Source organism: Mixophyes fleayi, chromosome 1 (genome assembly GCF_038048845.1).
Source record: "Mixophyes fleayi isolate aMixFle1 chromosome 1, aMixFle1.hap1, whole genome shotgun sequence".
Lineage (NCBI taxonomy): Eukaryota > Metazoa > Chordata > Amphibia > Anura > Limnodynastidae > Mixophyes > Mixophyes fleayi.
Window position 1 is genome coordinate 425,585,136 of NC_134402.1, and position 26,130 is coordinate 425,611,265.

At 41.3% G+C, this 26,130-nt stretch overlaps 2 protein-coding genes across 2 annotated transcripts in view; both read left to right on the forward strand.

Annotated features, from left to right (window-relative positions):
- Positions 1 to 9,290: 9,290 nt before the first annotated feature.
- Positions 9,291 to 11,228, forward strand: LOC142159380 (protein FAM200C-like). The gene has a single exon (XM_075214263.1). The coding sequence runs from the start codon at positions 9,291 to 9,293 to the stop codon at positions 11,226 to 11,228; it is 1,938 nt and encodes a 645-aa protein (XP_075070364.1).
- A 606-nt stretch (positions 11,229 to 11,834) lies between these two features.
- ITGA2 (integrin subunit alpha 2) overlaps positions 11,835 to 26,130 on the forward strand; it is a 117,248-nt gene continuing 102,952 nt past the window's right edge. Inside the window, exon 1 of the mRNA XM_075183960.1 lies at positions 11,835 to 11,990. Coding sequence (XP_075040061.1) covers positions 11,948 to 11,990 — 43 coding nt within the window. The 5' untranslated portion in view covers positions 11,835 to 11,947. The remainder of the gene's footprint in view (positions 11,991 to 26,130) is intronic.

Sequence of the window (26,130 nt, forward strand, 5' to 3'; positions counted from 1 at the left end):
GGTAGCCCAATCCGCTCGAAGGTGAGGACAAACCTCAATTAGATGTAATTAAATATAACATGTAATATGAGGGGGTGCTCTCATAACTAGACAAATCTAGACATCAAAGGGATACAGTTGATACTAAGTATCAGCTGAACAAAGTAGTATGTGAGGCACTCCTGTCCATGAAAGTCATAAATGTAAAATCAACTTTATTAGTAACAATTATTAAAAAGAGAATTGGATAAATAACCAGATATCTCGTGAGTCGGCAAATTTTAAAATATAGAGGTGAAAAAGATTGAAATAGAGTGTAAGAAAATTAAAAATGACCCATAGGGAAAGCCGGTTATCCTTATTATATATCAGATTCGTATTTTAGTTTCATACATAAGGATTAATCTAATCTCCAATTGGATTCTTTATTTATATATAGGACCACTGTGGATTAATATGTTGTGTCTAATCACGGTATTGGTAGCAGATAGCAGATACAGCTACCTTGGTAGCTATCATAGGGTTATTATTAGCCCCATATAGATTGGGATGCTGTTATATATATATATATATATATATATATATATATATATATATATATATATATATATATATGAGATATAGGGCACTCTCATATAGTATTGAGATTGAGTATTGAGATATATATATATATATATATATATATATATATATATATATATATATATATATGAGATGTAGGACACTCTCATATAGTATTGAGATTGAGTATTGAGATATATATATATATATATATATATATATATATATATATATATATATATATATGAGATGTAGGACACTCTCATATAGTATTGAGATTGAGTATTGAGATATAGATATATATATATATATATATATATATATATATATATATGAGATGTACGACACTCTCATATAGTATTGAGATGTCCTATATTCTATAGGAAGAGATTTGTGGGCTTGTGCAGCCATAATTATTAACCTCATATGGGTAAGGATGTGATTATGTATATCTATATGACATTTTCATGTATTTATTTCTACATCCTTTACCCAGAGGAAGAGATTGTTTTAGGTTTGTTTGAAAATAGATAGTGGTAATAATAGAGGCTTTTATTGATAGTGATAATTTCACAAGGGCACTGTATACATGAAGAGTGCCTATAGGTATAATTGGAAAGTATCCACAAGTGAAAGAGAGTCTCTCTGCAGATTGACCCAGCCGTGAGATATACACACAGATAGGACAAAATGAGTTGCCCACTAAAAATATCAGAACTGCCCGAGAATGCACATATTATCCCAATCTATAAGAAACTTTCAGATGGATTCCCACATAGCGGTTAAAGCTGCCTGCTATTATAATTCAAAATGTGAACCTTGATTATAGAACACGATCGCGGAGAGGTCCCGCTAACCGGCTCCCTACTTCCGGGTCTGTGACGTCATGCGTCACCTTACCCGACGTACGTTTCGCCAATAGGCTTACTCATAGGGAATTGCCCCAGCTTTCTGCCCCACTCCCCCAGTCGGTAACACCCTATAGATCTGTTGTCTTAAGCTTAGGCCTACTTCTTGCTGATTACTACCATCACTCTCACTCACTGTCCCTCATATAGTTTGATCTACATTACCATGTTACCTGTATTTTTATTAATTCAGTATGTCTGGTCTTTGTATTTTGTTCTTCATGTATCAAGTTATGTTTTATGGATCACTGCTTTCTATATATGTTATGTACGGCCCTGCGGACCCTTTGCGGCACCTTATAAATAAAAGATAATAATAATAATAATAATAATAATAATAATAATAATAAGTTAGATGGTAGAATTGAGTTAATTATTATTATAAACCCACTTTAACCCACAACCTATAATAATCACATAACAATATGGGGGAATTTACATAATTACATACCGGACAAAGGGATTGTGATTTTCCCTGAGAATTGTGAGATCATTCTATAGCCCTATAATACACAAGTGATGTTAATGTGTATAAACCTCCGTACAAAATATGGGTATAAACAGTGAGTTCTGTTGTTATTATAATAGTCTACAATAGGAAGCGTGTGTATTATAAGATTCCAGATCACTTCTGTTTGGCCATATACATATATGGCTTTGTTCCGGCCGCTAAGCTCTTGTCCTAATCTGCTAGATCTTCTCATGATCAAAGGTACTATTCTATTATTATTGCCTACATACTATTTTAAATTAAAAATTACTAAAAATAAAAGTAAAAATGTAACAAAAACAATATGTAAACTAAATAATACAACTACAATACAACTCCATAATTGTTTATTATATACACATTATCACTTCCCTCGTTTTAAGCAACTTATAGTATTATTATATATTTTCTCTATACTATTGAGATTGAAGAGGTTTTCCCATTGTGACAACTATTTTGCTTTAGTTTTCTAGTATTTATTTGTTTATGGGTTTTGAGATTTTTCATTATCTTAAAAAAATCCTTACGTATGCGCTTCTTATTTTAAAATGGAAATGAAAGCTTACAGTTTAGTAGATTTGGCTGAAAGAGGTGATCCTTGAGAGTGAAACAAGGCTACTCATTGTGTCTCACAATGTCAGTAGAGTGCAGAGATTATTAGTCAGTCCTAGAGAACTGCAGGAACGCTGCCAACAGAATCAATGTGGGTAACCTAATAATGTCATATTGTTGTCACAGTAATTTCTCTTAAATTGTGGTAATTGAAAATGGAAACATGTTTTCTCTGGGTTTAAGGACAAGAAACAAAAGAAAATAGTTCCAACAATGTCAGGAAGTAGAGTTTTAATTACAATATAAGGAAAATCCAAGAGCATGTGTCAATATTTTGAAACTGGTGGAGCAACCACTGGAGTAATGTACAGTAAGAATGTTAAAGGGCTCACTGTGTATGTTCCCGTAAAATTTTTATTTTTTTATTATTTTTCTCTGTTGCGCTATTTTTTTTAAAACTTTTTTTATTTTTTTTTCCCGCGGGGGGGGGGGGGCTTGGGGTGGTTTTGGGGGTTCCTGGGAGCTGGAAGAAAAAAAAATAAAAATAAAAAATACTCACGTGATCGCGCGGCGCCGTGTCCCTCCTCTCCTCCATTCACACTGACTGCTGGGCGTGACGTCATCAAGTCACGCCTGTCAGTCAGTGAGGAGCGCCGCAGCCAGCAGGAAGAAAGAAGACAGAAGAGGAGACAGAAGAGCAGAAAAGAAAAGAAAGAAGTTGACAAAAGGTAAGTAAAGAAACGGAGAGGCAAGGGGAGGAAAACAGGGAGGGACAGTACTATAAAGAAAGGGGACAGAGAAACAGAGGAGGAAAAAAAGGAGAGAGCCACAGAGTAATAAAAAAAAAAGTGGGAGAGAGGAACAGAGGAGGAAAAAAAGGAGAGAGCCACAGGGGAATAAAAAAAAATTGGGGAGAGAGGAACAGAGGAGGGAAAAAAAGTGGGAGAGAGGAACAGAGGAGGAAAAAAAAGTGGGAGAGAGGAACAGAGGAGGAAAAAAAAGTGGGAGAGAGGAACAGAGGAGGAAAAAAAGGAGAGAGCCACAGGGGAATAAAAAAAAATTGGGGAGAGAGGAACAAAGGAGGGAAAAAAAGTGGGAGAGAGGAACAGAGGAGGAAAAAAAAGTGGGAGAGAGGAACAGAGGAGGAAAAAAAGGAGAGAGCCACAGGGGAATAAAAAAAAATTGGGGAGAGAGGAACAGAGGAGGGAAAAAAAGTGGGAGAGAGGAACAGAGGAGGAAAAAAAAGTGGGAGAGAGGAACAGAGGAGGAAAAAAAAGTGGGAGAGAGGAACAGAGGAGGAAAAAAAGGAGAGAGCCACAGGGGAATAAAAAAAAATTGGGGAGAGAGGAACAAAGGAGGGAAAAAAAGTGGGAGAGAGGAACAGAGGAGGAAAAAAAAGTGGGAGAGAGGAACAGAGGAGGAAAAAAAGGAGAGAGCCACAGGGGAATAAAAAAAAATTGGGGAGAGAGGAACAGAGGAGGGAAAAAAAGTGGGAGAGAGGAACAGAGGAGGAAAAAAAAGTGGGAGAGAGGAACAGAGGAGGAAAAAAAAGTGGGAGAGAGGAACAGAGGAGGAAAAGAAGGAGAGAGCCACAGGGGAATAAAAAAAAATTGGGGAGAGAGGAACAGAGGAGGGAAAAAAAGTGGGAGAGAGGAACAGAGGAGGAAAAAAAAGTGGGAGAGAGGAACAGAGGAGGAAAAAAAGGAGAGAGCCACAGGGGAATAAAAAAAAATTGGGGAGAGAGGAACAGAGGAGGGAAAAAAAGTGGGAGAGAGGAACAGAGGAGGAAAAAAAGGAGAGAGCCACAGAGGAATAAAAAAAATTGGGGAGAGAGGAACAGAGGAGGGAAAAAAAGTGGGAGAGAGGAACAGAGGAGGGAAAAAAAGTGGGAGAGAGGAACAGAGGAGGAAAAAAAAGTGGGAGAGAGGAACAGAGGAGGAAAAAAAAGTGGGAGAGAGGAACAGAGGAGGAAAAAAGTGGGAGAGAGGAACAGAGGAATAAAAAAAGTGGGAGAGAGGCACAAAGTAAAAAAGAAGGGGGAAAAGCAGCATGGAGGTCGCAGTGTGAGCATAAGGGGGTACAGTGTAGTTGTGATGAAGGGGCACAGTATTGTGTGTGTGATGGCACAGGGGGCTTGTTGCAATGTAGTGTGTGTGAGGTAGGTGGCGGCTAATTAATGGGCGCTATTTTGTTTGTAGGGTGATGGTGAGGCAATTTAATAGTAGGGACTATTAATTTAAGATGGGGTGGTTTGGGGGCTATTGAATCTTGGGGTGAGTTTAGGGAGAATGAGGTCTATTTATTAAATGTGACTATGAATTATTTAATGGCAGTGATGGTTGCGGGAAATAGGTATTGCTGGGGCTGTTTGCAGGAAGTGAAATAGGTTTATTTATTAAATGTAAATAGTATTATTTTAATGTTGGGGCTGGAGGAAGGCCTAATTATTAATCGTGGGTGCTATTGATTTAACGCCGGGGCTGGCTGTAATTTTCTAAATGTAGCCATTTTTTTTTCAAAATAGGTCCTTCAACATTTCTGGATCCGGACAAGCCACAACTAAAGAAACCAGCAGCCACAGGTGGAGAAAGTGAGAAGAACAGGTAGGAGAGAGCAGCACAGTGTGTGAAATGTTGTGATTCTAGTAGGGACAATACCAATTTTTGGTGAATGTTGTGCCCAATGTAAGGTGTAGGCCAAGACTGAACTGTTTGTGTACACACTGCATTGTTTGTATACTACACTGTGGTGGTAGATGTCCTGAAAGTCAGGAGTGCTTGAACATATGTGACGCTCCAGCGAATTGAGAGCCTAGTGGTTTTTATGTTAGCCACGCCCCAATGGCACGTTTGCCACGCCCCAAAATGCATGACCACACCTCCCAAAATTTTTGCACCGCCGTTTGGCTAGCTACGCCCCTGAATGCATGACCATACTTCTAAATTTTTTTGGGCCGCCTTATGGCGGCGCAAAAAAATTTTTGGGCTTATTTGACTATGAGGGGGGCCCCATGAATTTGTTGTACCCGGGCCCTGAATTCTTCTTGGCAGCCCTGACCATCAGGGGCAAACGCATGGGCAATGCTGCGTACACTACTGTTAGGTGCACGAAGCTCTCTCTTTTCAAGCAGAGCCTAGTGAAGCTGGGGCAGGGTCCAGCCACCTCAACTATACAGTGCCTCAGGCTTGGAGGGGGTTTCCAGGCACTAGAAAAAAACCCTTGGTTTGCCTATGACCATATATATGTAGTGGGAGGACATGAAGAGATTGACATGAGTCTGTGAGGTCATAATGTTAAGTAAAATGTATTCAGACATGATACATTTATTTCTATGTAAAACTTTAGAAGAATTGTTATCAGGCATTGTTCTTGTTGCATATTTTGGTTCATTATTAATTTTTCTTATGTAATTGCAAGTTGCAAATGAGATAACTACATGTTTTAGATCAGTGTCGGGGTCAGTAGACACTGGCTGTATAGTCCCCTGACCCAGGTTTACTAATTTGCTTGTTTGGTTTCTATGGTTACTAACTGGACTTGTAATCTAATATAGACTCCTGAATTAAGGGTGTATTTTTACATATATATATATTGCACAGTTACTTATAAATGTGCACCTGATAACACGGTGCCAGTCTCCACTCTGAACCACACTCACTCCTCTCATCTCTGCCCTTTTCCCTCTAGATTGTAAGCTCTCTTCTCATAAATTTATTTCATGTCTGAATTTATTTTTTCCACCTCATATAGGCCTGTTTCATTTGTGCCCTGATATCTGGGCTGTTCGGCACTGCGGAGCCCTGTGTGATTACAAGTCTCCAACAATAATAATAATTTATAACACATTTATATATACGATGGGCAGGTCTTGGCTTTATTCCCTGGCACCTCACACATGGAACTACTTCTGTTTCAAACTGAAACCAGTATATGATAAGGAGTCACTAAAACCCTACTGTAAAGTTAAAAGGACATAAAAAGTCTCCACAAGTTCTGTTACCTGTATAACCTTCAACATTCTAAAATTCTTGCTGCAGAGAAGGTGCATGTAACCACCACACACACAGTACTGTATAAATGGACCTTGGTGCACTACAATCCCCAGCATGACATGTTTACTGACTTACTGTGATCTCAAAACGTTGTACTGTTACCAGAGGGCCTCCTTCCTTTACATTACTATTTATTATTATTTTTACAGCACTGTACAGTAATTTACATCAGTCCCTGTCCGATTGGAGCTCACAGACTGGGTACACAATACAGAAAATTTATCCCGATGCGATATCCTTACCTATTTTACCAGCAATTGATAAAAATAAAGTCCCTATAAGCATGCCGATTCCTGTGAACACGTTTTACTAAATTTACCTTCAGATCTGCAGTACGGTGGCTAAATGGTTAGCACTTCTGCCTTACAGCACTGGGGTCATGAGTTCAATTTCCGACCTCTGTGAGGAGTTTGTATGTTCTATCTGTGTTTGCGTGGGTTTTCTCCGGGTGCTCCGGTTTCCTCCCACACTCCAAAAACATACTGGTAGGTTAATTGGCTACTAACAAATTGACTCTAGTAGTCTGCGTGTGTGTTGTTAAGGAATTTAGACTGTAAGCGCCAATGGGGCATTGACTGATGTGAGTGAGTTCTCTGTACAGCGCTACGGAATTAGTGGCGCTATATAAATAAATGATGATGATGATGAGATCTGTGCTCCTTATCTGTCATAGCCATGACTCTGTAAACAATATGACGATAAGTCTACACTGCTGGTCGTGAGTGCGTACACATGACAGAAATAGAACGACAACACTACATCGTTGAACAAGATTTTTAGTTCGATGTGCTTTGGAACGATAATCATGCAACGTTTATCATTGGAGCTTATATATTAATGCAATGTCAGGCCGAACGGTCGTTTGATTTTTTTGATCGTGTGATTGGCCCAATAATCAGCTGAAAATCCTGTAGTGTGTACCCAGTCTAAGTTTCCTGACGCACATTTATATAGTAGGGTGCATTTTAATCAGCAGCCAATTACTCTATCAGTATGTCTTTTATCTGTAGCATGGGAGGAAACTCACCCAAACATGGGGAGAACATACAGGACCTCATTTAGAGTCGGACACAAAGTCCGTTTTAGGCGCATCCAACAAAAAAACACTATCACGCATGTGCAGAAAGCACCATATCCGCCTGCATCTTGTACGCAAGTAATACTTGCGACAGCCTGTGTCTCACCGCGAGAGAATGGGCGGAACGCAGAATTGTGAAGGCGTGACCATGTAAATACATCCTAGTCGTAGTGAGGCGCAGACACAACACACGTCAAAATAGGGCTAAAGCTGTGCGACAGGAATTAGGTGGCTCAAGTGGTTAGCTAGCTGCAGGAACTGGTCGCAGCTTGGCAGGGTATTACATGTGGGACGCGACTGGGGTTGCTTCCCACTCGTAATACCCTACCTACCAAGCTGCGGCACACTCCCACTCCTACACTTCTTAAACGGACTTTGCGTCCGACTCTAAATGAGGTCCCCAATCTTCACACATATAGAGCCCTGGTCGGGAATCAATTTCAGGCCCCCAGTGCTGTGAGCAGATAATCTCTGTATTACTGAATAAGTCCATCTGGGCTTCCAGTTATAGTTCGCGTGCCTGAGCCAGCGTGAGCACAGGGTCCCAGGACTGGCTTGGCGGTAAGACTTCTATTAACGCTGTCAGCCATTATCACCAAGGAGCTGAACATCGCACAGCCAATCCGATGATAATTTTTTAAAATAAATTGCGCATTAAAATCTTTTCTGTCTCTGAAATGTAGCAATAGAAAATCTAGTCATGGAAATCTTACTAAATAGACCCCAGGACTGCAAGCTCCAACGGGTCAGGGACTGATGTACAAGGCTAAATATTATCTGCATAATATGGTAAATAAATGATAATAATATTTACCAAATACAGTTTGAAGAAATATTTTACAGTATAGAAATTGGATATTATACCACACTAAGTTCTAATGTTTTTATTATCATTTCTGTAGTATTAAGATCCATCACGATACATGATTCTACACACTAGAGCAGGGGTCGGGAACCAATGGCTCGCGAGCCAGGTGTGGCTCTTTTGATGATTGCATCTGGCTCGCAGATCGATTTTTCACTGCTCATGTCCTGTTCAGGGCTGCAGTTTGCTGTAGGAGCAATTTTCCATTATTTTAATTGGATGATACTGGCCTACGTTGGCCGTTGCTGGGTAAACAGGTAAACGCCCCCTTTTGAATCAGTCTGCTCGGTCATTAGCAGTGTTGCCAATTGTCGCGGCTTTTTTTTGTCTGCCGCGGGTCGCGGTTTTTTGGGCTTTTTTTTTTTCCTCATCTGCTGGACAGCCGGGGAGGAGTACTCTGCAGGGGAGAAGATCGAGTGTAGGTAAAGTATAAAAGGTGTGAACTAGAGTAGAGTATGAATGGGGGTGTGAATGAAGTATGAATGGAGTGTGAACGGGGGTGTGAAATAGAGCAGAGGGGATAATGGACACTAAGGAGGAGGGTCATTGTAAAGCATATTTAAAAAAAAATAATAATAATCAATAAATCCTAAGTATATATATATATATATATATATATATATATATGTGTGTGTGTGTATATGTGTATATATATATATATAATATATATTGGGCTTGTTTTTGGGCTTTTTAGGATTGTGTTTGGCTTGTTTTGGGCTTGTTTTTTACGAATTGGTTGCTTATTCTGTATTTTATAGTTGGCAACCCTGGTCATTAGCTCAAAGCTAACCCTTCGACAAAGAAGATGGCGAAAAGAAAAAAAGATGATGAGTATCGTATATTTCGGGACGAATGGACCGAAGAATTCGCCTTTGTGGAGAGAGCAGGTTCTGCGGTGTGTCTAATTTGCAATGACAAAATTGCATCGATGAAACGGTCGAATGTAAAGCGGCACTTCGACACGCGCCATGCTACCTTTGCATCAAAATACCCTGCGGGAGACAGCAGAAAGAAAGCGGCCCAAGAGCTACTGAGCAGGGTGCAAGCTAGCCAGCAGCAACTCCGCGTATGGACCCGGCAAGGTGACTATAATTCAGCTAGCTTTGCTGGATCTTTAGCAATAGTGAGGAACGGAAAACCATTCACAGATGGCGAGTATGCTAAAACGTTCATGCTGGATGTAGCCAATGAACTTTTTGATGATCTTCCGAACAAAGACAAGATAATCAAACGGATACAAGACATGCCTCTGTCGGCAAGAACTGTTCATGATCGTACCATCATGATGGCAAACAAAGTGGAGGAAACGCAAGTGAAGGACATAAATGCAGCGCCGTTCTTTTCCCTGGCTTTGGATGAGTCAACAGACGTGAGCCATTTGTCGCAGTTCAGCGTGATTGCAAGATATGCTGTTGATGACACACTGCGCGAAGAAAGTCTTGCTGTTCTGGCAATAAAAGGGTCCACAAGAGGTGAGGATTTATTCAAGTCTTTCATGGAGTTTGCTCAAGAAAAAAATCTACCTATGGATAAACTTCTCTCAGTGTGTACTGATGGTGCTCCGTGTATGGTGGGGAAAAACAAAGGATTTGTGGCGCTTCTTCGTGAACATGAAAATAGACCCATCCTAAGTTTCCATTGCATTCTACACCAGGAGGCACTTTGTGCTCAGATGTGTGACGGGCAGTTTGGCGAAGTGATGTCGCTGGTCATTCGTGTGATCAACTTTATTGCTGCCCGAGCCTTAAATGATCGCCAGTTTAAAACACTGCTGGATGAAGTTGGAAATAACTATCCTGGTCTGCTTTTGCACAGCAATGTGCGTTGGTTGTCAAGAGGGAAGGTGCTTAGCCGTTTTGCGGCTTGCCTGAATGAAATCCAGACTTTTCTTGAAATGAAAGGCATCGAGCATCCTGAGCTAGCCGAAACTGAGTGGCTCCTCAAGTTTTACTATCTTGTAGATATGACTGAACATCTGAACCAGCTCAACGTGAAAATGCAAGGCATTGGAAATACAGTGTTATCCCTTCAACAAGCTGTGTTTGCTTTTGAAAACAAGCTAGAGCTCTTCATTATGGATCTTGAAACAGGTCGTTTACTACATTTTGAAAAACTGAGCCAGTTTAAAGATGCATGCACAGCAAGTGAGCCCATTCAAAACTTTGATCTCCACCAGCTAGCTGGCGTCACATCCAGTCTCCTACAGTCCTTCAAAGCACGCTTTACAGAATTTCGTGAGCACGCTCGTCTTTTTAAGTTCATCACCCATCCAACCGAGTGTTCACTGAACACAGCCGACCTGAGTTACATTGCTGGTGTCTCCGTCAGAGATTTTGAAGCAGAAGTGGCTGACCTGAAGGCCTCAGACATGTGGGTGAATAAGTTCAAGTCACTGAATGAAGATTTGGAAAGAATCACACGACAGAAAGCGGAGTTGGCGAGCAAGCACATGTGGACAGAAATGAAAAAACTTCAACCCGAAGACCAGCTGATTCTCAAAACTTGGAACGCGCTTCCTGTCACATACCACACACTGCAGCGTGTGAGTATTGCTGTGTTGACCATGTTTGGATCTACGTATGCATGTGAGCAGTCATTCTCACATCTTAAAAACATCAAGTCCAATCTGCGATCACGTTTAACGGATGAAAGTCTCAACGCTTGCATGAAGCTTAACCTCACCAAGTACCAACCAGACTACAAAGACATCAGCAAATCCATGCAGCACCAGAAGTCGCATTAATGGTGAGTATTATAACAACATTATTTAAAAGAATAAATTCAGAGGCGTTTTATACTGACATTTAGTTGAATTCACTTTTAAAATATATTATATGGCTCTCACTGAAATAAATTTCCAAATATTTTGCTTTCATGGCTCTCTTAGTCAAAAAGGTTCCCGACCCCTGCACTAGAGAATGAAAGGAAGTACATTTATAATGACAGGATATAAAGGAGAGGTTATACACACAAACGAATATCAAGGCAAGTTCCTAGACAATAACTAATTATTGTTTTATTTAACCTTCTTGGCAGAATAATTCAGCTGTAATTTGATATGTTTTAGTGTATACATTGCATTCGATTATCAGTCTCCACTGCTGAGAGGAATACAGAGATGACACTTCCTGCTCCCATTAGTCCTTTACCGATGTAATAATACCAGTTGTGTGTGTCTGTGTGCAGGCTGCATTCCGCAGCTCCTGCCCTGAGTGGGCACTGCATGTGCCAGCCTGAGTCCAGCAGTACAGAGAGAGGGTGGCAGGAGAGCTGCTGACATTTGTGCAGTCATTGTGAAACTTCTCCATGTCTCCTCCCCTATCCATTCACTGCTGCCTCCCCATATAAGAGCTATCTATCTAGGAAGCCTGAGCTGTTAACTCTCCGCTTGGCTGCTGGCATCCAGGATCTATTACAGTGCCTGCAACAGGTTTATACACTGTGACTTTACTCTGATTTACCATGGACAGAAGAAATTGCATTTCTTTGCTGTTGATAATCCAAGGTAGTGTACTTTAATATCGAGTTATGAAAGTGTTTGTTAATAACATATTAGTATATATCATTCATTGCATGGTGTGCTTACAGTGCTCAGAAGTCTGTTACAGCTTTTTTACAATGTCACTAGGATTTATATTACCAGATGTTAATTTAATGCATTCATTTGTGAATATAGATAATTACTATATAAAAACTGTACGTTGCAAGAATTTTAGCATATTACTTTTACACTTTATATAAAGAATAACTACAAATGATTACAGATGCTCTGGATGGCTTTTACAGTAATAATCTACAGCTGGCATGTTTTTATTTACATTGTAGTAGTTTTTTGTTACATTGTAAATACAGTATTGTATATGGAGACAGATGCAATTCTGCTAACAAATCATTAAATGCTAGCTATACATGTATGTATTAGATATTTATATTTATGATTATTATTAGGAGGATTAGTAGTAATAGTACTAATACTAATAGCAGTAGTAATATTACTAGTATTATAACCATTTATTTTTATATCATTATATACTGGATTGGTATTTACTGCATTTATGTTGTCTGTAGGAAAATCTTAAATTAAATAGATCACTGTCTCTGGAGACTTATAGCAGATCAGCAGTTTCTTTGATGTTGGGTTTCCAGAGACCCACGTCTGTAGAGACCATTATCTGCAGATCCATGTTACTAGCCCTTTGGGTCAGATGGTTGACCTATAGGTCACATCAAAAGCAAAGTGACCATGTTAGCTTGTATAAGTAAAGTGACCATGCTAGCTTGTATAAGTAAAGTGACCATGCTAGCTTGTATAAGTAAAGTGACCATGCTAGCTGTATAAGTAAAGTGACCATGCTAGCTTGTATAAGTAAAGTGACCATGCTAGCTTGTATAAGTAAAGTGACCATGCTAGCTTGTATAAGCAAAGTGACCATGCTAGCTTGTAAAAGTAAAGTGACCATGGTAGCTTGTATAAGTAAAGTGACCATGCTAGCTTGTATAAGTAAAGTGACCATGCTAGCTTGTATAAGTAAAGTGACCATGCTAGCTTGTATAAGCAAAGTGACCATGCTAGCTTGTAAAAGTGAACGTTGTCACGCTGTATTAGTTCCTCCTCCAAGGTGACAATAAATCACACACAGACACCAATGGAAGAATTTCTTAGTTTCTCATTGGTGCAGCACGGTGGCTCAGTGGTTAGCACTTCTGCCTCACAGTGCTGGGGTCATGAGTTTGATTCCCGACCATGGCCTTATCTGTGTGGAGTTTGTATGTTCTCCCCGTGTTTGCGTGGGTTTCCTCCCACACTCCAAAAACATACTAGTAGGTTAATAGTCTGCTATCAAATTGACCTTAGTCTGTCTCTCTCTGTCTGTGTTTGTATGTGTGTGTTAGGGAATTTAAACTGTAAGCTCCTATGGGGCAGGGACTGATGTGAGTTCTCTGTACAGCGCTGCAGAATTAGTGGTGCTATATAAATAGATGATGATGATTGGTGCAGATTTGATTTACTCTGCATGTTTAGCCTCAGTGATATATTCCATATTCCCTTTAAAATCATAATAGCAACAAATTAACCTACTAGCATATTTTTTGGAGTGTGGGAGGAAACTGGAGCACCCGGAGGGAACACAGGGGAGAACATACAAACTCCACACAGATAAGGCCATGATCAGGAATCAAACTCATAACCCCAGTGCTGTGAGGCAGAAGTGCTAATCACTAAGCCACATAACTCAGTGATTTGCACTAGAGATAGATAGGAGATACTTCAATACTTGTGTGTTTGGAAGGACCTCTGTTTCTGCAGAACACTTTTAATAAATGGTCACAATCTTTCATTCCTTATCATTACGACAAGGAATAAAAATGTTATTGTTAAATATGCCCCTAAAGTTATACAATTCTTGGTTGTCACCACATGGGCAAAAAGCTATTGGAGAGCAGGTTTGACCTCTCCTGAATTTTAGGTTTTTTTTTGGCAATAGACCCCACATTTGAACTCTTTGGGGGATAGTGCAGTGATCCTAGCTAAAAACAAAGGGTTAGCAATGCTACCTCACAGGGCTATGGGTTCTATTCCGCCTGGGCTTCCTCCCTCCGGATCCTCTGGATTATTTCCACACTCCAACCCCTCCCCCCCCCCCCCCTAAAAAAAAACCAAAAAAACTGGTGTGCCTTAGGGAGTATAGATTGTAAGCTCCACTGGGGAATGATGTGAATGATTAAATCTTCCCTCTGTAAAGTGTGTGTAATACGTAGGTTCTATAAAAGAGATATTCTTTGTAAGTAAAAATAAATAATAATAATTGATTCTGTGACACTGTAACTATAAGCGTGAGAGAGTACTATTAGAATATAAATATAGACATTGATGCAAGATGACAGCGCTGCTTGTGGGAGCTTACAATCTAAAACATAGATGGGGATGTTGCATTGTGAACTGTTTGAGTCCCTTCTGCTGCAGGGGTTACCAGCTGTGTTGATTTTAGTTGCTCTCAAATGTAAAGCTCTGGTCAAATGGGTTTTCTGGGGAGACAGTAAAATACCATTATTTAGTGCTTTGACATCTGCACAGCTGTTAGATTTCAGTATATATTAAAAGTCACCCCATTCAATGTGTTGCAAAGGGAAAGTATTAGTAAAAATCCAAGTTTCTAATAATATATGAAATGACATTAAGCAATATACAGAGAATAATAATATAAGGTAACATGCCGGTGCTCAAATATTTGTTGTTAACGGCCTCATAGGAGAGATTGGTCTTATACATCTTGAGCACGTTAAGAGAAAGAGTGATAAATATTCAGGGAAATTACATCCATAGGGAGTTCTAGCACTTCATTTTATTATTATTGTGCGTGTGTGCGTGTGTGTGTATGTATGTGTGTGTGTATGTGTGAATGTGCGTATGTATGTGTTTGTGTGTATGTGTGTGTGTGTATGTGTGTGCGCGTGTGTGCTCGTATGTGTGTGTGTGTGCATGTATGTGTATGTGTGTGCGCTATATAAGTAGCGGATGATGATATTTATACTCATCGCTCAACTTTGTGGATCTTTGTCTCCTAAATTTGATTCAATAGACCCAAAGTTTGTCAATATAAGTATTTTTTGTTGACATTGGGCAGATGATGAAGCTTTGGGGTCAGACATAAACTACCGCACAATACCACAGTCTCCATTATTCTCAATGCAGGTTGCGGTCTGAACCACTTTATAAACCTGACAGCTACCTGACTCCGACGGCTATCTGACTCCGACGGCTATCTGACTCCGACACCTATCTGACTCCGACATCTATCTGACTCCGACAGCTATCTGACTCCGACATCTATCTGACTCCGACGGCTATCTGACTCCGACAGCTATCTGACTCCGACATCTATCTGACCCCGACAGCTATCTGACCCCGACAGCTATCTTACTCCGACATCTATCTGACTCCGACATCTATCTGACTCCGACATCTATCTGACTCCGACATCTATCTGACTCCGACGGCTATCTGACTCCGACATCTATCTTACTCCGACATCTATCTGACCCTGACATCTATCTGACTCCGACAGCTATCTGACCCCGACATCTATCTTACTCCGACATCTATCTGACTCCGACATCTATCTTACTCCGACATCTATCTGACTCCGACATCTATCTGACTCCACCAGCTATCTGACGATGGCGTTAGCCATTCTATCCTATGGAGAGAGCATTGCAGGAGATGGATCTATGGACCCCTCTCCAGCAGACCTTGTGCTCCCCCCCACCCAATACATATTCCAGCTTAGAGCCTATAAGTAATGTGATCACGATTGTGATCACTTTACTACAGACTAGTGGCGGGGACAGGCTCTTATTGGAGCCACTGTCCCTGCTGAAGGATTTTAATAAATAGCTATCTTAATTCATTCTTATCACTGCAACAAGAAATGATAATTGATATAGAGAAAATGCAGGTCATAAATAGACCCCTCGGTCCGAGACTGAAACGCATGTGTCAGCAAAAATAAAAAGTCGGGAGCCATCGCATGCGCGGGATCTGGTACCTGCTCAGTGGAGCCGGTTTGGGCTTTCATTTCTGGAACTGTACAGAAACAGAGAAAGTTATGACAGCTACTGGTGTATGACAGCTTCTGCCTATTACCGCCTGTGTCCATCCTAATAATATCTTATAATAGACCGTTAAGGGAACATGTTGAGGCATGCGGCCATATCTTGTCTCTATTACTTATTCTAACCCCAAAGTGCAGCTATGAGAGGAGTGTAATCTGGAGCAGGCCGGGCTGGGGGGGCAGTGGGACATCTTTCCCCCAGGCCGGTCCCATAATGGGCTACCTTGGACTGGGTCATTGGGCCACCTGCATTTTTTTCCTTTAAAATGTACCTAATAGGCTACTGAGTCAAGTCTTGCTGCCCGGGCTAAAATTTGCCAACACTCCCCTAAGTGTAATTCATGTGCATGTAGTTAGATAGCTGACCTGGTAACTCTACGGTTAGTATAAGAAACATGGATTGGGTCTATTTCTGGCCTTGGTCAATGGATTATCTTACGTAGGGCAGCACATATGCAGATACTGGTGGATATATAGGTAAGTGCTGGTGTATATATAGGTAAGTCCTGGTGGATATATAGGTAAGTGCTGGTGTATATATAGGTAAGTGCTGGTGTATATATAGGTAAGTCCTGGTGGATATATAGGTAAGTGCTGGTGTATATATAGGTAAGTGCTGGTGTATATATAGGTAAGTGCTTCCACTGCACTAAGTAAATTACTCTGTTGCTTTCTGTGCACAATGTGCTCTGCTTACGTAATTCACTGGCCATAAGCATGGCATAAACCTTAGTCATAATATAGTCTATTTACCTTTAAATAGGAAGGTGAAATGTACAAACTATTATTATCCAAGTGTGCATAGCTGAACATGCAGCAACAAACCTAGCCCCAGAGAGCATACCTGTGTCTGAACGGAAAGGAGGATAAACAAATTATATATGCGCTCGGTTGCCGATTGGCTGAGAGTCATGCAGAGTATATGTCCATTCTTGTCTGTATAATCTCCATAGAAACGATGAAGGAGGAATGCATGGCTGTAGGGTGTGAGGTTATATGGGAACATTTCGACACACTGGTGATTTCACCTTTTGTGAGCTGCTGTGTCATGTCTTCTTGTACTTTTTGGGTCAGTGCAGTGAAGCCTACCATGCATATCTATGTAGTAATCCTCCCTTTATTCTCCCACTCACCAAACAGGCTCATAAAAAGTGTGTTCATAAAAGGCCCATTCACACTGTGTGTCGCCTCCGCTAGTTAGTGTGTAAGTGACTGGGAGCTTGACTCCAGCAAGCAGAGATGTGTCATTAAAGGTTATAGACCAATGTACAGCAAAGACATGTTTTACTGTCACATCTGCTGTGCTACATAAAACTACAATATGTAAAAACTAGACGAAGAGGAGCCGGAATGTTTATAAACATAGATTTTATCGTTTTATCTCACAAGGGAATTGTCATTGTCACCAATGAGGAGCATCTTACAGTCACCACTCAATCAGGTTTATAAACAGGATGTACAGAAATGAATTATAAACTGTACAATATGTAAGTCCAGTCTATAGGGAAGAGAATGTGTTGTTACTATCAGATTAGTGTCCTATGGGTGAACTGAGGCCAGAGTAGCACTATCTACGGGCTGCATAGAAATTATTTCATGTTACTTTTCTTTTTCTTATTATTATATTGCTTGTGCCTAAAAGGAAAGTAGAATCTTGATTTACTTAACACCTATGTTACATAGCAAAACAAACAAGTAGGACATGATCATGTGTGTGTAAGCAATTATTATTTGGGATGTATTAAGTAAAATTGCCAATAGAGCTTAGCCTGCCTCTCACAATGCACATCTATACAGGATACATGTCTGTACGCACATGTAATATGACTATAAATATTATATACATACATGCCAACTCTCCCGGAATGCTCGGGAGATTCCCGAATTCCGGGTAGGTCTCCCGGAATCTCGGCAGAGCTGGCAATTCTCCCGCATCTGCCGGCATAGAGGGGTGTATGGGCGCAAGGGGGGCGGCCCGTCGTGATTTGCGTCATTTTGGTCCCGCCAACAGAGACATAATGCCTGCTTTGGGTCTTTTTACGACTGTTAAAAGTCCTCAAACAGGCATACATCACTGGGGGGGCAGGGCCAAAATTACGCGAATCGTGAAGCCCTGCCCCCTTCCGCCCTCCCTTCACACCCTTCTTCAGTGATCTCCCGTTTTTGGCCAGTACATCGCCATAGTCTAAGCAAATGTACTGGCAACAAAATTACTGAACAGCATTTTCCATTCTATTAAGTAAGGAATTGCTGTTTCTTGCTGTGATGTGGGTCAAAGCAGCCAGCAGCAGTGTATTAAGATATCTCTGTTATTAAGACAACTCCTATTTGTCACAATACTGTCACCACCTTCTCTTATTACCTGCTGTATAATCCCCTTCCTTCTTATTCACCCGGAGATGGGCATTAGGAAATGTTGAGAGAGGCAGAAGGACTAGCAGTGCATTCTTCCTATCACTACTGGCACCGAAGCTTTAGGATGAGCAGCGACTTGCTGAACTACACCAGCTCCTGTCTCTTCCTTCTACACCACACATGTATGCCTGTGTCATTGTAGAGCGTACGTTTTCACCCGGATTGAATGAGACTCGGCCATTCCGTTCCCAATTATAGCCTGGTTGAAACAGACTTATATCCACTGGTCCAAAGTTCTAGTTCTGAGCTGCTATCGCCCATGTTACCAGGTTTGTTATATAAAGTTCCAGACTGCTGCAAAATGTATCAAACTGGGCTATGAAGGTTAGAGGCCACACCATGTGGACCCTGAGCCATATCAGGTTGCCCATCACTGGCTCCCTGTATTCAATAAAGTTCAATAACCACAGTATTCAAGTTACACATTTAGGGAGTCAGTGTAGCAAATGAATGATGCTTCTATTCTCTTGTTTGTAAAACTGTTTCAGATAATTCAAAACAGATTTATTAGACCTCTTACCCACTGGAATAAAAATCCTGCATTAACCCCAGTGAAAGAATGTAAATTGGTATCAGGCTGGAATTTAATGGTTCAAAAGCCCCCCGTGCCCACTTGATCTAGCAGTCGGGGTGGCAGTGGCGCAGTGGTTTTTATCTGCTGTATGTTCCATTTACTTGCTTTCACTTCAAGTGTATTCAAGGGGGTCATTGTGTTCTCCATCACTTTTGACATGCGGTGTCACTAGTGTTTTATTGCCACCAGACTTAGGGATCTCTTTATCAAGACCCTATGATACTGAAGATTCACTGTCGCTGCCTGTGATAGTGATAGAAAAATCTTCTAACTCACAGTTTATCAATAGAAGGTTGCCCGGGCAGCTGAGTGATGCCCAGCTCCCCGGTGATACTGGCTGACAGTGGTAAGAGCAGCCTTACTGCTCACCTGGCAGTTCCAGATTCGTATCTCCGGCTCTCACCATAATGGGATTGCAGTATAGAAGGATGGCAGTTGTCCATGATAAATAGGCTTACCCATGCCTTGCATGGGGAAGCTTTGCCAGAGGTTCCAGGGGCGTCGGTAGCCGGTGATAGTCTTTACCAGCCTGGGTGCTCAGATAAATAGGGAAAAGTCCTAAATCTGACAAAACCTCCTTTACATTTAAGGCAGACCCGGCCAATCTGTGGTCTCCTCCGTTGTGAATCTACAAGCCCCAGCATGCTTTGGCAGTAGATAGCCAGCCGATAGCTGGCTTGGAATGCTGGAACTTGTAGTATCACAACACCTGGAAAGCCACCGGTTGATCATGCCTGATCTAAGGCTTTTCGCCATTTGATAAATAGACCAGATATTTTGAGTGCTGGCTCATCTTTACTTGTTATTTGAGCCAATAATAACTAGAAGAGATGTTGCCTAAAGGTTGTAGTTAGTAGAATATTTTCACAAACCTTCGCTAACTGATAAGATTTTGTATACATAATATATTAGAATTACACACTGAATATCCCCTTTAATGTATGGTCAATAGTTTTTAACTCCGTACACTCTGCTGTGGTTAGATTAAGTTGTGATTAGTTACACAGAGACCCATAACCTGTTTTAACTTTTTAATGAAAGTTGTGTTTTATAACTACTGTTGGAGTCAGTGGGTTGTTGCTCACCCATCTCTTGATATCCATACCACTGGAAAATGTGAAATATATACAATTAATATAAATAGATTCACATTTGATCCCACATTTTCACACCAACTGGCAAGCTTCTGGGGATAATCTCATTAAATGTCCGATACCTTACAGCACACAACACAGAGCCCTGAAATCCATAATAGCATAGGATACAATTATACTGAATATAGGAACCACCTCCACAGTATAAATTTCCAAGCAAGGGCTCTTGGGTCAAAAGATGGAGATTTAGGAGTTATACTTCCTTTGATGCAAAACATCTTTAGCTGTACAGCAGGCCATTACTTTTCATTAAACTTGTGTTAATTAACAGCTATATAATAACTATGTTTTACCAGTCATTTATAAAGTTGTGTTATTGTGTAGTGTCCCTCTGAGGTTTCCTGTTAGTTCAGATCTTTACTACAATAACTTCCTCTACTTCCATCCTGGACCTAACTTATAACAACTCTCTGTTTCTGTTTATCAGCCACTGTCTATTTTATTTGTTCTACTTTCATGTCCTAATTTGCTCATTTTTTTATGATCGTTCAAGTTCTTGAGCCAATGAGACGAGCCAGGAACTTCCAACTGTTTTACGTAGTGTTCTATTCCATGCTGCTTACAGACATATACCCGCTCAGTACATTTGATAATAGAAAAGGTGCTCAGACAAAAGATATCTCTTATCTGTAAACCTATCTGCAGAAGAGTTCCATACGCAGGAGACAACAATACAGGGATATCTTCTGTCTGTGAAATTGTCATACGTACAGAAGTGCTTCCTCCTATAGTCACTGGTAAACAATGTAATGAGGAGAGGAATACCAGGGGCACGAGATAGGGGAGATAGGTCATTTTCAATGTAATGTAATATATTTTAGCTGCGATGGTTCTAATTATTTGAAAAAAAATTATATAGAAAATAGCATACTTGTCTACTTTCAGACACTGAAGTCCGGGAGATCCAGGACTGGGGGGTGTGAGTAGAGGTTGGGAAGGGGCGGGGCGTGGTCACTTGCGTTATTTTGGCACCGCCCCTGTGACGGAAATGCCATTTTGTTGCAAGGCGCGGGGCCAAAATGACGTGAATCACGTTATCTTTCCCAGAGAATTGCGGGAGACTTGCCTGCTCTTCCGGGAGTCCGGAGGACTGACCCGGATTTTGGGAGTCTCACGGACATTCCGGGAGAGATAGCAAGTATGGAAAATAGTAATTCCCAAACTCTTCTGATAAGTAATTCCATGGAAACAAATCATCATCATCATTTATTTATATAGCGCCAGCATATTCCATAGCGTTTTACAATACTGAGTAATACAGACAGACAAAGAAGTAAGAGGGCCCTAGATAGATAGATAGATAGATAAATATGAAATAGATAGATACATAGATACATAGATAGATAGACAGATATGAAATAGATAGATACATAGATACATAGATATATAGATAGATAGATAGATATGAAATAGATAGATAGATAGATAGATAGATATGAGATAGATAGATATGAAATAGATAGATAGATAGATAGATTATGAGATAGATAGATAGATAGATAGATAGATAGATGTGAAATAGATAGATAGATAGATAGATAGATAGATATGAAATAGATAGATACATAGATAGATAGATAGATAGATAGATATGAAATAGATAGATAGATAGATAGATATGAGATAGATAGATATGAAATAGATAGATAGATAGATAGATAGATATGAGATAGATAGATATGAAATAGATAGATAGATTATGAGATAGATAGATAGATAGATAGATAGATAGATAGATAGATAGATGTGAAATAGATAGACAGATAGATAGATAGATAGATAGATAGATAGATAGATAGATAGATAGATAGATAGATGAATAGTGTTAGGAATAGCCATCTCTAGCCACTCCCTGATTTAATATCTTATTATATATTGACATGGTCAAACAATCTATTACCTCTATTCCATCAGGAGCCCTCTCCTAACTACATTAACCAGTCACAAACCGCACTCTGCACACTTGTAACTTGGAAGTGTTTACTTTATGGGGTTACACTCAATCTTCCTCTCACCTATCGCACAGGTTACAGATTTGCCGAATCGCCCCCAAGCAGTGCTCACACAACCACACCCACTTCGGTTTTTCCACCACCTATTGAATAAGGACATTAGGACCCCTACTCACAGGTTAGCAAAGCACACACCAGCAATCTAAGGGTTAACACTTAACCCCTCCAGGATCTATGACACAAGTGTACATGTAGGCACACCCTAGACTTGGTATACAAATGTATTCACAATTCACACCTCAGCATTTTAAAGGTTAGCATGGTTAGCACCCCTTGGAGCCGCGGCGCTGTCACAGGGGTGCCGTGGACAGGAAGAAGAAGAGGAAAGAAAAAGGAAAAACGCCAAAAAAACTACTTACCAATCCGGCGGCGCCCGGAACCCAGCATCCTCCTCCTTCCTCGTTTCTCACTGAATGCCGGGGGTGTGAAGTGCGGAAGGTGGAGGATGCTGGGTCCCGGGCGCCGCCGTATTGGTAAGTAGTTTTTTGGGGGGGTTTTTCTTCTTCCTGTCCACGGCGGGATACGGAGGGGGCACAGCAAGGGGCAGAGGGCAGAGGCTGAGGGGGCAGAGGGCAGAGCACAGAGGCTGAGGGGGCAGAGCGCAGAGGCAGAGGGGGCAGAGCGCAGAGGCTGAGGGGGCAGAGCGCAGAGGCTGAGGGGGCAGAGCGCGGAGGCTGAGGGGGCAGAGCGCAGATGCTGAGAGGGCAGAGCGTGGGGGCAGAGCACAGATGCTGAGGGGGCACAGTGTGTGTGGATGCAGGGGGCACTGAGTGGGTGGATGTAGGGGGCACTGAGTGTGTGGATGTAGGGGGCACTGAGTGTGTGGATGAGTGTGTGGATGCAGGGGGCACAGTGTGTGTGGATGCAGGGGGCACAGTGTGTGTATATGCAGGGGGCACTGAGTGTGTGGATGTAGGGGGCACAGAGTGTGTGGATGCAGAGGGGCTCAGATTGTGTGCATGCAGAGGGGCTCAGATTGTGTGAATGCAGGGGGCACAGAGTGTATGGATGCAGGGGGCCAGTGTGTGTTAGCTGTAAATTATTCTTTGACAGAAATATAATTGAAAAAAATATACATAAATAAATTATTTTCCCTTGGATTTATGTGTATTATTCTTGCATACAACTAAATAAGTATTTCTGTTCTGACCTAAATACTTATTTCGCCTTTTCGACTACTTATAAAATGGGACTGCTCAGTAATTATTTTGGAGGGGTGCCTTGAAAAAATTATGGAGACTCTAAGGGTGCTGCGAACTGCAAAAGTTTGGGAACCACTGTCTTAGGGAGTTGTTTAATCTGGGTCTATGTTGTTACAACATGTCATCTGTATACCCTTCTTCAACACTGGTGGGTTTTGCACTTAGTTGACTTAAAATCAGTACCAAACTGGCATTAACTCTCAAAATAGTAAGTTGAAGAAATTGACCCCTTCATGGTCAGTATCGACAGTGAAGACAATCGGAAGCAGCAAGTTCAGATGCTCGTGCAAGGATAACAGGTAAGAGAATTCATCATGACAGATCAACAGGACATCATCTATACAGCGACAATAAAAGTACACTGTGTTGAAATAACATATGTTCCATCTCATAGCAATGTATACAGTTGCAGAACACTACTGTCCACTTGTCTACTTTTTAAGTCAAATGTTAATAAAACTCAAATCAAAAGTCAGTCGGCCACAGTTAAAGTCCCGCTGGAGACCTGTATACAGGGGCAGGCTGGGCTGGGGGGGCATTTGATCCCCCAGGCTGGTTCCATAGTGGGCTACTTTGAGATGGGTCTCTGGGCCACCTGCATTTTATTTCCATTAACATAGGCTGCTGTGTTGAATCTTGCCCCCCAGGCTAATATTTGCCAGCCCCCCTCTGCCTGTATATGACTGAGCCTCCAATAATATTTGTCAAATCACTGCAACAGACTTGTCCTGGGGCAATAATGAATAAAGGCCATACCTATAGAGATGTCGGACTGATTTTAAACTACCCCTAATTGTATAACTTATCAGTAGAGTATAAATAAAGTAGTATTGCAATACTAGCCTCATACAGGATATTTCCTACCCACAGGATACTGTATTTTTTTCTTTCATGTATAAATAGGTATTTTCTCAAGTCAGTGGTTAATGAAACATTTTAGCCAGGCTGTGCCAACGCTTCTGCTTTTTTCTCTTACTGACATTGCTATAAATGTAGGTAATTTAATATGTGCAGAGACAAAGAGCCTGATGCTGAGTTGGGCGTACGCCTTTTTGTGTACCATAGATTCTGAAATTTGCACCATGTGTGCAGCGTTGTATACTTCCATGTTTTGCGTTTCCTTGCAACTGGTGGGCCAGAAGGGTCGCGGGAAGGGACGATCTAGCATAGGACGAACACAGTAAGGATATGTTTACGCAAATCTGTGTCAAATCAGCATCGAGACGCATATACGGCGGTCTGGTGCCGAATCTTTTCCACCTGCTAGAGGGCAGGTACAAATACACACTGATGGTGATGAGTCCAGCGCTTTCTAGCCGCTTGTAATTGGCTGATTGGGAGTTCACCTCTGAAGGTGATTGGTGCTTTCTACAATGATGACAACTTTAAAAATACTCTTTAAAAGTAGAAGAACAAATAGCATTTTGTGGAGTAGGGTAGCAAAGTGTAGAATGCCTTTTAGACTTTTTAAAATTTGTTCTGTTGTTTGAGTGTAAAATATTTTAAAGATGATAAGCTATACTCATGTAGTTCAATTTAAATAAATGCATTAATTCTAAAATCCCCCCCCCCCGTCCTTCTACTATCATAACTGCCTAGAGCTTCAGTCAAAAGCCTCTTCGGAGAAACATCTTCAACTGGCCAGCAGCTGCGGGGGCCCATTAGGCCCCATAATGCTGCCACCCAAGTTAGCCCAGCACCCTGCTCCGCTCAGTGGTATCCACCATCAGCAGGAGCTTAATGAGCTTAGTACTGTGTGACCAGCAACACTACATGGGATTAATTCTTCTCAGAGGTGAATGGAATTCTGGTGTTCCATTCCTTTCTGTAGGAAGTGAAGTTAGATCAGGTACAAAGGTGGACTAAGAGGAGGTGAAACGGGCCCTAGAAGCATTGGGGGCCCCTTTAAAATTTTTCTTTGTGGCCTCCAAAGCTCTAGTTATACTCCTTGCTACATTGCAGCAGGTAAGAGAGTAACAGCATTCAAGAAAACCTGAAGGCTGGGTCACACATAGCTATAATAATGTTGCAATTGAACCAGGATACAGATCAGAATATAAATATCCTTATGATCTGGATCAAGGGGAAATCCTGGAACCAGATATGTAGAATATCAGAACTATACTGAATAATTTAAATCCACCCACAACCACATTTAACCAAATATGCCTACTCTCCCAGAAGGTCCAGGAGACTCCCGAATTCTGGAGAGGTCTCCCACCTTCCCAGATCTTGCCCCATGTTCTTGGAAGTGATGATGTGAGTTACGGTGTTGTGTAGTGGGGGCTGGGATGACATGGAGGGTGTAGTCACAGCCTCCACACTCAGGGCCGTCTTTCCCATTGGGCACAATGGGCAGGTGCCCGGGGGCCCTGCAGCCCAGGGGTCCCGTCAGAGGCAGCAAAAAAAAAAAAAATGGGAAAAAAAAAAGACAATACTTACCTTGCGGTCAGCAGGCGATCCGGCTCCCTCCCTGGTCTCCTCCTCCGTCACGCTCGCAGTGCATGTCAGGCGTGACGTCATCACGCCTGCCCGACATCCATTGAGGAGTGCGACGGAGGAGGAGACCAGGGAGGGAGCCGGATCGCCTGCTGACCGCAAGGTAGTATTGTCTTTTTTTTTCCAGGTTTTTTTTTTTTTTGCTGCCTCCAACGGTCCCCCCTGGGCTGCAGGGC

Bases quoted from the DNA above. Each gene is read 5' to 3' on its own strand.
- LOC142159380 (XM_075214263.1), top strand. From the start codon at position 9,291: ATGGCGAAAAGAAAAAAAGATGATGAGTATCGTATATTTCGGGACGAA.